This window comes from Apus apus, chromosome 4 (assembly GCF_020740795.1).
Source record: "Apus apus isolate bApuApu2 chromosome 4, bApuApu2.pri.cur, whole genome shotgun sequence".
In the NCBI taxonomy this organism is placed as follows: Eukaryota; Metazoa; Chordata; class Aves; order Apodiformes; family Apodidae; genus Apus; species Apus apus.
In genome coordinates, this window is record NC_067285.1 from 115,345,791 (window position 1) to 115,361,193 (window position 15,403).

At 60.4% G+C, this 15,403-nt stretch overlaps 1 protein-coding gene across 1 annotated transcript in view; it reads left to right on the forward strand.

Moving 5' to 3' along the window:
* LOC127384579 (dedicator of cytokinesis protein 2-like) overlaps positions 1 to 15,403 on the forward strand; it is a 57,896-nt gene that overhangs the window by 4,400 nt on the left and 38,093 nt on the right. The window contains exons 10-23 of the mRNA XM_051619213.1: positions 525 to 660; positions 1,755 to 1,830; positions 2,327 to 2,406; positions 2,590 to 2,715; positions 2,828 to 2,952; positions 3,123 to 3,221; positions 3,666 to 3,738; positions 4,346 to 4,449; positions 7,019 to 7,208; positions 7,799 to 7,896; positions 8,397 to 8,486; positions 9,013 to 9,113; positions 9,259 to 9,393; positions 14,086 to 14,197. Coding sequence (XP_051475173.1) covers positions 525 to 660; positions 1,755 to 1,830; positions 2,327 to 2,406; positions 2,590 to 2,715; positions 2,828 to 2,952; positions 3,123 to 3,221; positions 3,666 to 3,738; positions 4,346 to 4,449; positions 7,019 to 7,208; positions 7,799 to 7,896; positions 8,397 to 8,486; positions 9,013 to 9,113; positions 9,259 to 9,393; positions 14,086 to 14,197 — 1,545 coding nt within the window. The remainder of the gene's footprint in view (positions 1 to 524; positions 661 to 1,754; positions 1,831 to 2,326; positions 2,407 to 2,589; positions 2,716 to 2,827; positions 2,953 to 3,122; positions 3,222 to 3,665; positions 3,739 to 4,345; positions 4,450 to 7,018; positions 7,209 to 7,798; positions 7,897 to 8,396; positions 8,487 to 9,012; positions 9,114 to 9,258; positions 9,394 to 14,085; positions 14,198 to 15,403) is intronic.

The window sequence follows — 15,403 nt, forward strand, 5'->3', positions numbered from 1 at the left end:
AGAGCAGCTGTCCCCATCGGCTGTTTCTCTCAAGGAACAAGCGATAGGACAAGAGGAAACAGCCTCTAGTTGTGCCAGGGGAGGCTTAGATTGGATCTTGGGAACAATTCCTTCCTGGAAAGGGTTGTCAGGCCCTGGCCCAGGCTGCCCAGGGCAGGGGTGGAGTCCCCATCCCTGGAGGGGTTTCCAAGCCCTGTAGATGTGGTGCCTTGGCAGGGCTTGGGAGAATGGGTGGACCGGATGATCTTCAAGGTTTTTCCAACCAAAATAATCCTGTAATTAAATTATTCTGTGCACCCTGCACTCCCAAGGGCAGCAGGGCCATGTGCCCTCCATCCAAACCCCTCTGTGGGGCACATCAGCAGACCCTCCATCACCAGAGGGCAGAGCCGGGGTGCCAGGAGCAGGGACCCATGGTGGCCCCACACCCACTGGCCCCTGCACAGCCCCAGTGCCCTGTGGCTGTGGCACATCCCCCCACGGTGCTGCCAGAGCCCAGCTCACACAGCCCCTGCTCCCCACAGGACCTGGGCAGCAAAGACCTGAAGCGAGAGAGGCTTTTCCTGGTGTGCCAGATCATCCGGGTGGGACGCATGGACCTCCGGGAGTCCTACAGCCGCAAGCTCAGCACGGGCCTGCGGCGGCCCTTTGGCATCTCAGGTGAGGGCAGGGTCTGCTGGGAGGAGACCCCCCAGGCTTCCCCATGTTACCCAGCACCCACCTCTTGCCCACTGGGCTCCCTGGGGCTCACTGGTTGTGGGGTGCAGTGGTTCAGGGCAGCAACGCCCCTGGCTGCTCCCACCTCCAGCCAGGCAGCCCCCTCTTCATGCATGGACCCTGACCCCCATGCTTGCCCTGTACCCCCTATCTTGCTGTCCTGTCCCCCCCTTCCCAGTCTGACCCACAGCCCCCCATGACACACATCCCTGGGGCTGGGGCGTGGGCAGGGATCTGGCTTGACTTCTCTGGCAGCCAGAAAAGCTCCCTCCTCCTGCTGTGGCCAGAGCCAAGCGCTTCCCCCGGCTGCCATCATGTCCTGGCACAGGGACCCCGAGCTCGGGGCTGCCAGAAGAGCCCCTGAGAGCAGCTCTGGGCCCTATGGTGCCCCTTCCCAGCGGAGTGGGGAGCTGGGGACTTCCCCCCGATCCTGATCCATGGTGCCGCTCTGGGTATTGATTCCATCAGTGGGCTTGCTAGGAAATGATTGATTTTATTTCGCTAATTAGCATGTGCTAGGAGCTCAGCCACAGAGTAATTATGAACATATTGGTAGCTAATTGTGCTCCAAGCTGAGCATGTCCTCAGGGAGGGGCTGGACAGATGAAACTGGTGCCCACTGTATTTCTCAGTTCTTCCTGCACCAACCCCTTGTCCTGGGTGATGGAGAGGTTCTGGTCAAAAACCTGCCCAGGAACTCAGGGCGGGGGCGTGACTGTCTAGTTATGGCCACCACACCTTGACATGCTGCTCTCCAGAGGGACATGGCTGGAGGGGACACTGTGAGCCCTGGGAGAAGCACAGGGCAAGGAGGGACAAGCCTGAGGGGCAGGTGGCTTTAGGCTGTGTCCCAGTGTGGGGCCTTCCCAGTGCTGCTGCAGACCCCCTGGGAGTGTTTCCCATGGCAGAGCTGTGCCCGTGTCCCAGCCTGTGTTCCCTGGGTGCTGGTCCTGGGAGGACCTGGCATGGAGGGCCCTGGCACTGGGGCTGCTGGCATCCGTGGCAGCTGCCCCACGCTGTCACCTCTGCCACTGCAGTGATGGACATCACGGACATCATCAAGGGGAAATCTGAGAGCGATGAGGACAAGCAATACTTCATCCCCGTGCACCTGTGAGTCCTGTGGGGCTGGGCAGGGGGTAGTGGGGGGGACAGTGGGTGGGGGGCAGCATGCAGGGGAGCAGGACTCTGTGAGCACAGGGACAGTGGCTGTGAGGAAGTCGCAGGATCAAGGATAAAATATTTTTTTGTTAAATGTGGCCTTGCAAAGGGACTCTGGTCCTTCAGGCCACAATGTCCCCAGACCCTGACCTGGTGAGATTTGAAGGGGACATCTGTGGGGAGTGATGTGCTCAGGGCTGCTGGAGACCCCCAAGCTCTGCCTCCCGGCCCCTTGGGGCACGTGCCTGCTTGGGGTGCCAGATCGCCTGTGGATGCCATCCTACACCTCCCTCCTGTCAGGATGGGGGCTGGTGGGTTTGGGAGCTGCAGGGGGTCCAGGTGTTGTCCTGTTTGCTGGTGGCTGGTTCCCGGTGGCAGGGGCAGCTGCAGGGCTCCCGGTGTGCCCTGGTGGGGGCTGCCCCGAACCGCCCTGCTCTGGTGTTCACAGGGCAGCTGCTGACAACGATTTTCTTCACAACATGATCAGGAAAGCAGTGGAGGGGAAGGACATCAACCACAAGGGACAAGGTGGAGCCTCTGTGTCCCCCTGCCCTGCACTGGGGGACAGGGCTGAGACCCCTCCCCAGCCCACCATGTCTCCCTGTGGCAGCTGCTGCCACAGGAGCTGCCCACCCGTGGCTGCAGCCCAGCCTGGCTAGGGCTGAGCTGGTGTGGCCATGGGGCCAATGTCCCAAGCTCTGCCACCTGCAGGGTTCTGGGTGTCCCTGAAGATGCTCTCGGGAGACTTGAGCCAGGTGCGGAAGGACCATCCCCACCTGGTGGACCGCAGCACGGTGGTGGCGCGCAAGCTGGGCTACCCGGAGGTCATCATGCCAGGCAGGCAGGGCTGCGGGTTGGACCCTCCCTGCACGGGCTCTGGGGGTCCCAGCGTGGGGTCCCGGGGTGCCCCACGGGGGGAGCCGGCCTGGCTGATGGGGCTTTCCCACAGGAGATGTCAGGAACGACATCTACCTGACACTGGTGCAGGGAGAGTTCGACAAGGGGAACAAGAAGACACAGAAGAACGTGGAGGTGACGGTGTGTGTCTGCGACGAGGCGGGCAGCGTGGTGCAGGTACGGCCGGGTCTGCCCGGGCCTGAGGGACTGTCCCTCTCATCACCCGCCCGGGCAGAGGCAGCAGCTCTGCGCTGTGCCAGTGCCAGCGCTGGAGTAGCTGGAGTAGCCTCTTTGAGTACTGGAGCCCCTTTGGAATAAGGGTCTCTCCTGCTGCTCCCTCTCTGCAGAACGTGATTTACCACGGCGCGGGCGACAAGCCGGCCAGCGAGTACCGCTCTGTTGTGTACTACCAGCAGCGGCACCAGCGGTGGATGGAGACAGTGAAGGTCTGCACCAGCCTCGGGGCACGGGGCCTGAGGTGGGACGGGGGCTGCGACCCCCCAAAGCTGCCTCGAGGGGAGCAGGACTGAGCTGCTGGAGGGACTCCCTGCCAGGGCTGGCTTTTGAGGGGATGGAGTCCACTGCCTGGGGAGAACGGGAGATGCTCCTGGGGTAACAGCGTGGCTCTTGGATGGAGACACAGGGTGACCTGCAGCTGGTCCCACAGCAGGAGACAATCCCAGCTGCCCTTCTGAGGAGCAGTGCTGGGGCAGGGGCTCCGGGCACCTCTGCCGTGGGCTCATGGTCACACACAGACACCGGGTCCCCAGTTCAGCCTCATTAGCTGAAGGGACAAGCCCGTGAGTGCAGGTCCAGCCCTGCACAGCCTCAGCCCCAGCATGGGAGGTCCTGGCCAGCTGAGTGGCTCATGTGGGTGCATGTTCCCTCAGATTGCTGTTCCCATTGAAGATGTCCACAAGACCCACCTGAGGTTCACCTTCCGGCATCGCTCCTCCAGCGACTGTGAGTGTCTTCTGGCCTTCCTCCAGGGATGTTCCCAGCAGGGGCTGAGTGGGGGGTGGGCTGCCTGCAGCTCCATGCTCCCCGTCTTGCACTGTGCAGGGGTGCCCCAGGGATGCTGGACTCAGGGGTGGGAGGAAGGGACCACCCGAGGTGGCAGCACCCTGGGAACTGCTGCCTCTCACAAGCAGCTGCTCCTGGGGTGCCTGTGCTTGGCTCTCTGGAGCTTGTGCTCCACATCCTCTGGCTTTTGGCTGCAGCGAGGCCATGGGACAAGCCCTGCCTGCCCCAGTCTCTGCCTGCCCTGAGCCTGTCTGGCTCCCAGGCCACCCTCCACTCTCTGCTGGCCTGGGCAGCACACGCTGGTGGCTCCTCTGGCTGTGCCTCGGCTCATCTGCCCCCCTCCAAGGTTCCCAACGGCTGCAGCAGCCACTTCCTCCAAGTGTCCCAAGGACCTGGGGGTCTCACTGTGCACAGACACAGCCCGTGGCTCCAGGAGGAGGCACAAGGTTTCCCTGCAACCCCTCCTGACCTGCTGCTGCCCTCTCCCTGCCCACGGCCTCGGGCTGCTCTGGAGCCACTTCAGATGTCCTGGGTTTGTCTCTCCCAGCCAAAGACAAAAGCGAGCGGATCTTCTCCATGGCCTTCGTGCGGCTGATGCGAGCGGACGGCACGACGCTGCGTGACGGGGACCACGACCTGGTGCTGTACAAGGTACGGGGGGCAGAGCCCCTCAGAACTGGGGGGCTGCAGGGGCAGCTCTGCTGGCAGCTGTCTGCATGGGACTGGGGTCCCCGTCCCTGCCCAGCTGCTGCACAGGTGGCAGGTACCCAGTGTTCCCTGGTGGGTTCCCAGTCCCTCCTGTCCTTTCTGTCCCTGGCGGCGGGGCCTCCTGCCATGGGTCCCTGCACACCATGGCCCTCATCTCTGCGCTGCTCCTCTGGGAATGAAAAGTTTTGTTTAGAAAATGGGAACTCAAATGAGTCTGACTCGGGAGGGAACATCCCCAGGAAGATATTTGCTGCACTTTACCTGGTTTCATCAGCGCTCTTCTGCCGGCAACTACTTGGTTTTAAATCTCAGAGAGCAGAGAGGGAACTTGAGGAGGGAAAATTTGCATTAATTTAGAGAAAAAATGCATTTGGCTCTGATGCTGGAGTGGGAAAGACATTGTGAACCTGCTGCTCCCCCTTGCCTTGGTGTTCCTCTCTCTTGGGCCAGGGGACCAGAAGGTGCAATCTGGTCCCTTCTCTGTGCCAGCAGCACTTTGATGTTCTCTCCTCAGTGACCAAGGAGCCTCCCCAGGAGGTCACCTGCCCACCCCAGCCACTCAGCTGCTCTGGGCTTTCACTGAGGTTCTAACTGTTCCCTCTGCTCCTGGTGACATGACACATCTACACAGCTATGAAATCCCTTCAGGGATGGGGACTCCCCCACTGCCCTGGGGCAACCTGGGCCAGGGCCTGACAACCCTTTCCAGTAAGAAATGATTCCCAAGATCCAGTCTAAACCTCCCTTGGGCATTTCCTCTTGTCCCATCGCTTGTCCCTTGGGAGCAGAGACCGACCCCTCCTCTCTCCAACCTCCCTTCAGATAGTTGTTCCTTCAGCAGTTTTCCTCTCAAGCAGCTCCCACACATCCACAGTTGTTACCATGTCCCTCCTCCACGTTCTTTTTGGGGAGAAGTCCCCAACTCTGCCAACCCTTCCATGGCCTGCAGAGCTGTAGGCAGCCCCTGGCTCTTGAGGGACCATCCCCCCTGCAGCCCACGAGTGGCAGGAGCACTGAGTGTCCTGGGGACCTGCTGGTGCTGCTGGGCCAGTGAGACCCAGCCCTGCCCACCCTACCCAAGTGCATTTCTGCTCCCGGGGCTGGTGCTGCCCTGGCCGAGCCCTCGTGGTCCCCAGGGTCCTGCCCCTGGGGCAGGGGGCAGCTGAGGGCTCCGCTTTGCCTGCTTCCCAGCAGATTCCTGCTCCTCCCAGCAAACACTGAGGCTTCATTCTGGGAGCCAGAAACCATTTCATCTTTTATCTTTGCTTGCCAGAGGAGTGTGAATGATCTGCTTTTAGCTCCTCAGACCTCTTGATCTCATGCTGGTCCAGAAACATCTGGAACGGAGCCCATTTTCCCTCCGAGGGCTGGGCTCAGCGCTGGCCAGTCGCTGGGGCTGGAGAGAAAAGCCACAACAAACAGCTTTGCCATCTTCACCCGACCTTCAGCAGGGGAGGAGCTCGTTGTGCAGGGCTGCAGGCAGAGGAAGGCAAACACCCTGCCGCTGTAAGCGAGCACTGGGGGGCTCAGGGCTGGCTCTGGACACCCTGTTCCTGCAGTGAAAATGAGCATGGAAGGAGCATTTAGGAAGTCCCCCCAGGGAGTCCTCTTGGGTGGAACATCATCTTAAATCTTCATAGAATCATAGAATCATTAATGTTGGAAGGGACCTTAAAGATCATCAAGTTCCAACCCCCTTGCCATGAGCAGGAAACCACTAGATCAGGTTGCACAAAACCTCATCCAACCAGTTCCTCATCACCCTTATGGTGAAGAGTTTCTTCCTAATATCTAACCTAAATCTCCCCTTTCTCAGTTTAAAACCATGACCCCTTGTCCTATCACTGTCTTCTCTGATGAAAAGCCCCTCCCCAGCTTTCCTGTAGGCCCTTCAACTTCAGAGCAAGGGGCATGAAGCAACGGGCTGTTTTGCTGCTGTGGGGAGAGACCTCACATGCTGGTGCAGGCAGGAAATGTCCCGTGGGGCTGGTGACGGTGACATTGCAGGACCGTGCTGGTCACCTGCTCCACATCCTGCTGGGTCTCCTGCTCCGTGTCCTGCTCCATGTCCATGCCCGTGGCAGCACCCAGGTGCAGGTTTCATCCCCAGTGCTGCTGCCAAGACCCCGACTCCACCACCACTGGCCTCCCCAGCGTCTCCTCCTGCCAGTTCTTGTGTCCTCCTGGTGTGGCACTGGCTGGGATTCGGTGTCTCCCGCTTGGAGCGCAGGTCCCCCGGAGCCCCCAGGGAGCAGCTGTGTCGGATGCTGTTGACGGGAGCACTGGGCAACCCAGCAGTGTTCCTGCCCCAGGCCCTGCCCCACCAGCAGCCATTCCCAGGGCCAGCTCCCGCATCCCAGCAGCTCCTGTGAGGTTACTGAGCCATGAGGATGCCGCTGGCTGGGAGCTACCATTGCCTGTGACCTCCTTACCCTGCCCCATTCTGCAGGCGGGGGACCTGGCGTGGGGACAAACCGCGGCCCAGGGGCCATCCCTGTGCTCTGCCTTGCAGGGTGACAGCCGGAGGCTGGAGGACGCCAGCACCTACCTGTCCCTGCCCTCCACCAGGAACCTGCCGGAGCCCAAGCTCCTCTCCGGCTCCTCCTTCCGCGTCAGCGGCGGCACAGCAGGACTGACCGTGTCAGCCCGGGACAGCTTCCAGATCTCCACGCTCGTCTGCTCCACCAAGCTGACCCAGAACGGTGGGTGCCAGCTCCCTGTGGGGGTGGCAGGGCCGTGCCCCCACCCCACCAGCCCCTTTCCACCCACCAGACTGGCAGCTGGACCTGGTGCCTGTTGCCCATGGGAAAGCGCAGGGGGAGCAGGGATGATCAGCAGGGAATTGCTGTTTGGACGTGGCCAGGGCCACCGAAGCTGGGGGGCAGTGCTGGGCCCTGGGGGCTCGGTGCAGAGCAGTGGGCTGGAGGGGATGGTGTAGCCTCCTCCCCAGGGTGCTGCTCCATGGGTGGGTGTTGCTGCAGGCCCTGTTTGCACGTCCCTGGGTCTGTAGCTCCGAGCTCTGCCTCAGAGGGTTGCCCATCTTTTCCCCTTGTTTACTAAGGTTGTCTTTCAGCAGGTGAGTTTTCCTGGGTGGGGGAATGAGTACAACCAATAAGAGGCTGGAAGCATGTCCAGATGTGCTCCCACCTGGGGGTGCAAGTGGCACCAACCATGTCCCCTGGGATGGGACCCCTCCAGCCGGTGTCCCCAGGCAGCGAGGGTGGGATGGGGGTTGGGAAGGCTGGGAATGGCAGCAAGTGGAGCTGCTCTGACTGTCCCCTTCTCCCCGCAGTGAACCTGCTGGGGCTGCTGAAGTGGCGGGCCAAGCCCAGCCTGCTGGCTGGGAACCTCCAAAAGCTGATGAACGTGGATGGAGGGGAAGTCATCAAGGTACAGCTGGGACCTTCCCCTGCCCTGCTGGGATTTCCTTCCCTGCTCCAGCACTCATGTCTCCTGCCATGTCCCCAGTGGCTGCTCCAGGGTGTCAGAGGGATATGAAAGCTCCTGGGGGTGGTGGTTTCACTGGGGGTTTCCTGGCAGCTTGGATGGGTGTGCTGGGAATGACTGCTGGAGCCCGGGAAGCTGCCCTGGGCTGGAGCTGGACTGGGAGCACTGGGAGCATCCTGCACAGCCTCAGAGCCTCTTTCCTAGGGAGAGACACTGCCCCTGCCCGCAGCGATTGTCCCACTGGCCCCGGGAGCCCCCCTGGAGCTCCCTGCTGGGGACCAGCCATGCCAGGGGTCATGACCTGGCAAAGGGCTGGATGCTTCAGGCTGAGAATAGGCACAGGAGCTGTGTCCCCAGGCAGGTCACTCCTGTGCCCAGAGGTGGATCAGGGATGATGCTAGGGGTTAATGCTCAAGCCTTCACAGTCCTCTTCTCTCCCCCAGTTCCTCCAGGACACTCTGGATGCCTTGTTCTCTATCATGATGGAGAATTCCAACACAGATGTCTACGACACACTGGTCTTTGATGCCCTGGTGAGCAGGACCTGCTGTCCCCTGCTGAGCCCACTGAAGGAGCAGGATGGGCTGGGGTGGGGCTCGCTGAGCTGACCAGACAAGCTGTGCAGTTCCTCCAGCTCCTGTGTGGTGCCACAGGTCAATAGATCCTGGCCAACCCAGCACAGGGCTGGGCCGTGGCTCTGTGGGGACACTGCCCCTCCAGGGGACACTTCCAGCAACATTCCAAGGGGTTTCTTCTACACCGAGAGAAGACTGACCCCAGTGATGGGCCTAGGGGAGGGTCGGGGTGCCTCTTGTGGGACCCCTGGGTCAGCGATGGTGTGAGCTCTGTGCAAACTGGCTGGGAAGATCTCTGCAGCCATGGGGGCTTGAGGCTCAATTTGGGCTTCCCACATCTTGGAGCTCTGCCTGCCCCTGCAGGCTGGTGGGTGTGCAGGGGGCTCTGGTGGCCTCAGCAGCTCCCATGAAATGTCAGTGATGCTCTGGCCATGGCTGTGGGCACCCATGCCTGCACCAATCCATGACACTGCTGTTTCCCCAGGTTTTCATCGTGGGGCTGGTGGCTGATAGGAAGTTCCAGCATTTCAACACCGTCCTGGAGGCCTACATCTGCCAGCACTTCAGTGCCACACTCGCCTACAAGTGGGTACAGGGTGGCCACCGCAGGGGGGATGGGGCAGCAGGCACAGGGAGGGACAGGGCGCAGTGCCCACCCCAAAGGCTGCTGGCCTGGGGCTGGGAAACCCACTGAGCCCTGGCCACGTGTGTCCCTGTCCCCATCCTGCAGGAAGCTGATCTGTGTGCTGACGCAGTACGTGGAGCGGGCGGGCCGGGGGGAGCCCTGCGAGCCCCTCACCCGCACCTTCAAGGCCCTGGAGTTCATCTTCAAGTTCATCGTCCGCTCCCGGCACCTCTTTGCTCAGTGAGTCCCAGCGGCTGCTGCCCCGGCCGGGCTGCCAGGCCGGTGTGTGCCCAGGGGCCAGCAGCCCCGGGCCAGGGGCTGCGGGAGGGAGGGAGGGTCCCACGGGGGTCCCTGTGCCATGGGAGCGGTGTTGGTGCTGATCATTGCCCTGGGGATGTGGCGCTGGCACCTCGACCTGCCTGGTGAAGGTGTGTGCTATTGGGTGGGATGTGGCACCCGGGGGTGGCACCTGTGGCTCCTGGCACACTGCGGGTGTGTTGGCTGGTCCCTCAGCCAGGCTCTGCTCCACCACCACGCTCCCTCTCCCCCAGGTTTCCACAGTTCCCTGGTGCTCACCATCTGGTCGTTGCTGCCAGTGTGGTTGTGCTCTGGTGCTCTGGTGCAGGTGCTGTGGTGCAGTGGTGCTGTGGTGCGGGTGCTCTGGTGCTCTGGTGCTCTGGTGCTCTGGTGCGGGTCCTGTGGTGCTCTGGTGTGGGTGCTGTGGTGCTGTGGTGCGGGTGGTGGGCAGTGCCGTCCGTCTTGGGGTGGGAGAGCTCTGCATTGGCACGGGGGCAGCCTATGGTTTGCTGCCCATCAGGCTAATTGCTGTTAATTGTTCCTCCCGCATCCTGACCGAGAGCCTCGGTGCCGGGTGCTGCTGAGATGGGTGCAGCACTTCAGCCCCCGGGTTGCCCGTGACCCAGGCTGCCCAGGGCAGTGGTGGAGTCCCCATCCCTGGAGGGGTGTCATAGCCACATAGATGTGGTGCTGAGGGACATGGCTTAGTTGGTGGCTTTGGCAGCGCTGGGTGAATGGTTGGACCTGATGACCATAGAGGTGTTCTCCAACCAGAACAATTCTATGGGTCCATGATCCCTAGGTTCCCTCCCCGCCGTGCTGGTGCCCTTGCTCCATCCCCGTGAGCTCAGGCCCTGTCCCAGCTCCTCCTGCCACACGTCATGGTGCTGGGAAATGCCCGGCTCCTGGTGCACAGCCAGCCCAGCACCACAGCACAGGCTGGGGGACCTGCAGTGCACAAACTCTAAAGGGGTTGTAAGAATGAGAGAGAAACTTTATGCTTGTCTGTAGGGATAGGACAAGGTTTTTAAACTGAAGGAGGGTTGATGTAGATTGGACATGAGGAAAATGTTCTCTGCTGTGAGGCTGGTGAGACCCTGGCCCAGGTTGCCCAGAGAAGCTGTGGCTGCCCCATCCCTGGAAGTGTGGAAGGGCAGGTTGCATGGGGCTTGGAGCAGCCTGGGCTGGTAGCAGGTGCCCCTGCCCATGGCAGTGGGTGGCACTGGATGGTCCTTTGAGGGACCTGTCTGACCCAAACTCTTCTGTGATCCTGTAAGAAGTGGTGTAAGGGGCTGGGAGCCTCCATGGCTCCTTGTTGCTGCTGAGGATAAGGTCAAAGTCCCCTTGGGTACCTCCAGAGTCCTCCCAGGACCTGTTTTTGTTTATTCCTGGCCTGGTCTGTGTGATGGCACAAACAGGGCTTGGCTGGGCAGGCGTGAGTGAGCCGAGTGTGCTGCTGGGCAATGTGGAAAACCAAAACCACGACCCATCAGTTACCAGAAAAAACAGGTTCCCTTCCTCTTTCATTCCATGAACCCAGCACCGAAAGCCACGGTGCCCCATGGGAGGGGTGGGAGGTGAGGGCTGCGTGGCAGGGGTGGGCACAGCCTGTGCCGGGACAGCCGCAGGGTTGTGGCTCGGGGGGGTGTCCAGGGACAGGGTCTGGCTCCCACCTCACATCCCAAGCACTGTTCTGGGGGGCCAGGAGATGTGTGGGTGTCCCCCTCAGGGCCCTGAGGACCGCTGTAGGGTTCCTGGCATCTCCCAGACTGTGGCTGGGTGCTCCAGCACATGGAGGGATCTACCTCCTTGTCACGTATGGAAATACAGAGCAAACCCCCAGCCCTAGAGAACTCCTGGCAGAGAAAATTAATTATCTGGAGCATTTGCAAACAGCCCCGTGAGTTAGTGTGAGTTGGAACAGAGACATCCCTGAAGACATTTAGTGTTTTTGTTCGTCTTTCTTTTATCTCAGAGATCTTAACAGTGCAATAACATGGATTCCTCAGATCTTCTAAATACTTTAAACGGTGCTACAATTTGTACACAGTCTGTAATTTGCAGAAATTAGATTGCAATTATAATAAGTTCCTGCAGATTGCCCTATCAATTTGATTACGTGAGGCACCGCTGGAGCCAGCTGAGCAGCTCAAGCAGCTGGTGGGGGGATGTGAGGGTGATGGCTGGTCAGCAGCTCCGTGGGGAAGGGGCTTCCCGGTTCCCCAGGGGGTCTGGGGTCTGGTGGGCTGTGACACGGATGGATCCTGGTGCCAGCTGTGGGAGCTCAGTGCCCAAAATGTGTTTCCTGTGGGATGGTGTCCCCAGGAGCCACTATGCCACATCCCCCTTTGACACCTCATGCACCGCACCAGGGCAGAGACCCGCAAAGCCCCCCCGCTCCCTTCCCCACCTCGGGGACCTCTCCTGTCCCCCACCCTGGCCATGCTGACCCCGACTTCCCTGGGAGCCCCGTGGGGGGAGCAGTGACACCGTGTCCCTCGCTGCTTCCTCCCCGCCAGTTCCTCCGGCCACTTCTGCTTTTCCGCTGCCACCGGGGGCGGTGCAGTGTCCCCAGACGTGCTCCGTGTCCCCAGACGTGCTCCGTGTCCCCAGACGTGCTCCGTGTCCCCGCGGCGCGGCCGGTCTCCACTCCCCCGCGCCGCACACACCGGCTGCTCCGGAGGTTGGGGAACCACAGCTGACAACACCTCTGACAGTGTCACAATAGCCTGTGGTGTTGGTGCAGGTCCTCTTTGAGACACAGAACACAGAATGGGGTGTTCAGCCTGGAGAAGAGAAGGCTCCAAGGAGACCTTAGAGCACCTTCCAGTGCCTGAAGGGGCTCCAGGAAAGCTGGGGAGGGGCTTTTCATCAGAGAAGGCAGTGATAGGACAAGGGGTGATGGTTTTAAACTGAGAGAGGGGAGATTTAGGTCAGATATTAGGAAGAAGCTCTTCACTCTCAGGGTGGTGAGGAACTGGGATGGGTTGCCCAAGGAGGCTGTTGATGCCCCATCCCTGGAGGTTTTTAAGGCCAGATTGGACGAGGTTTTGTGCAGCCTGGTCTAGTGGGAGAGTTCCCTGCTCACAGCAGGGGGGTGGGAACTTGATGATCTTTAAGGTCCCTTCCAACATTAATGATTCTGTGATTCTATGAGTTATGTAGGCAAAAGTTTTGAGGTGAGCTTGAGCACCCATGGCAGGTGGGGCAGGAAGATGAGTTAAAAAGAGGGACTGTGAAAAGTCCAGCAAGTGTCTAAAAGTGGTGATCATTGCATGGAATTGTGGCTGCCAGAGTGAAAGCTGTATGGAGCTTCAGTTCCTTTGGCTTAGTTTAACACATCCGAGTGGCTTTAAACTTCCTGGCTTCTGGTGGAGTTTTAAGACAGGAACCATGGCTGTGGAATGGGATTGTGGGATGGGACTGTGGGATGAGGCTGTGGGATGGGACTGTGGGATGGGGCTGTGGGATGGGGCTGTGGGATGAGGCTGGGGGATGGGGCTGTGGGATGGGGCTGTGGGATGGGGCTGTGGGATGGGACTGTGGGATGGGACTGTGGGATGAGGCTGTGGGATGGGGCTGTGGGATGGGGCTGTGGGATGGGGCTGTGGGATGGGACTGTGGGATGGGGCTGTGGGATGGGGCTGTGGGATGGGGACTGTGGGATGTGAGCTGCTGGGACCTCCCACTGCTCAGAGCTGGTAGCATGTGGGATGCCAGGAGGGACTTTTCCCTAGTCAGTCTGGGCTCTGGTTTTTCTTGGAAGTCTGTCAGGAGCCGGGAAGCAGCCACTGCCTTTGTCTGAGCACATCTGAGATGCCTCGGGCAGATCAACAGCTCGTTCTGCTGCCAGACCTGGGATGCTCCGGATGTTCCCTTGGGCTCATTTACCAGATAGGAAAGATGAATTTGAACAGTGAATTACCCAACTGAAATGTTATAAACAAAACAGCAAAGTTTTTACCAGAACTAGGCCCAACAAAAAATAGCTGGTAAGGAAGAGATGACAGATCCCGTTTGTTCTGCTGCCATGCCCACAATTAGAAACAAAACACAATTAAGACCCAAACTTGTTTGCTTGCTGTGGTTGGTGTGTAGGAGCTGGGCAGCCTGGAGGATGTGTCTGTCTCAGTCAGGGCTTGACTCCCCATCCCATTTCCACCAGGAGTTCCTGCCCTGACTTTATTCTTCTTACTCTGCGTTAAGTTCACGGCTTCCAAACATTCCCTCAGTTGTCACGTTTCAGGGCTGGAATTCCCACATATTTGGTCTGTCCTGTGGCTGGTCACACAGGTTCTGTGTGACTGGAGGTGCAGGAGGGTCCTGCTGGGTCCCCTTGAGAGGCTGGGAGGTCTGGGTGCTGTACAAGGGGCTATTTAAACAAAAGAGCATGTGAGGTGGTGCTGGTTTGTGTGCAAACGAGAGAGCAGAGGTAACTCTGCACAGCTGGATGCTGATTCTGGCTGTCCCTGGGGCTGGTGGCCCTGAGAGACAGTGGCCATGTGGGGCAGTACCTGTGCAGGGGTGGTGGTCATGCCAGTGCCCACTGCCAGCCCCAGCTATGTAAATGGGTCCTGTAATTAACGGGGATGGTGGGCAGGTGTGGTGGCCATGGGCTGACTCTGGCTGTTTCAGGCTCTACGAGGGGAAGGAGACGGCTGAGTTCCAGTGCTCACTGCAGCGGTTCTTCCTCTCTCTGAACCATCTGATGAAGTCCCCACTGGAGGGGCCCACGCTGCTCGCCCAGGTATGGTGGGGCCAGTGATGGGGGGGGGGTCTCAGGGCTTAGTTCTGGTGTCGGGGGATGGATGGTGACCCAGCTGGGGGGCTGGCTGTCCCAGTGCTGGGCCAACCCTGTGCCAGAGTGACACTAGCTGTGCTGTGCAAGGTTGACACTGGCTGTGCTGGGGTGACAGTGGCTGTCCCCATGCTAGGGTGACACCAGCTCTCCTGCATGCAGACCTCCCCACACACAGCAAGTCAAAAGGAGCTGCTACCCTGCACGGTGCCTCCCTCTTCCTGGGGACCCCCATTGTGCCCCCAGTATGAACCCCCCTGAGATCCCCAAGCACAGAGCCTTGCATGGCTCCGGTGCCCAGGGCTGTGGCACAGGTTAGGGTCACAGCTCAGTGCCACTGGGCAAACACTCTCTTGGCCGTGCTTGTGCTGAAGCTTGAAGGAGGGTCCAGGGAGGGCTCCTGGGTCCTCGAGCCCCGGTGCCGGGGTCGGAGCTGGTCGGGGAAGGCGACGGAGCCACGTGCACAGCAGAGTCAGTCGGTGGGAGGAGGCAGGAGCTGGGGCCGGGGCTGCCTTGGTGCGGTGCCAGGGGACCCGTGGGCTCCCGGCACGCAGCAGGAGGGGACCTCGTTGGCAGGCTGGGCTGCACAGTGGCCTGGGGCAGCTGGCAGCTCCTGTTCCTCTGTTGCTTTATTTCATGGCATCCTTAGACAATCCCTTACAAACTAATCTAATTTTCCCAAAAAGTAGTTTGAGGACCAACAGGACAGCTGTCCTCATGGAGAAGAGGGGGCTGTCCCTCCTTGTCCCCTCTCCCATCTAGACACTGTCGCTATCCTGATTTCCATCACAACGCCGCTGCTCCAGAGCCTCCCTGTGCGCTGCAGCGTTCCCACTGCTCACCCCCCCTGCGCGTTCTGCACCGCTCAGCACCTTCTGCCGCGCTGCAGGAAATAGTTCTTGCAAACGCGCCCGGAGCAGAGAGGCCGCCAGGGCAGAGGAGACGGGCTGCCCGGAGCTGCCGTCCTGCCTGGCACCGGGAGCAGCCGTGGTGGCGGCCAGTAAAAGTCACCACGCACCCGTGGTGGGGCAGGGTCTGCTGTGGGGCAGGGATGGTGCAGCCAGATCTGCCGTGGGGCACAGACGGTGCAGCCGGGTGCCCTGGGCACGAGCTGAGCAGGATGCAGAGGATGGCCGGGAGCAGATAAGGCCACAA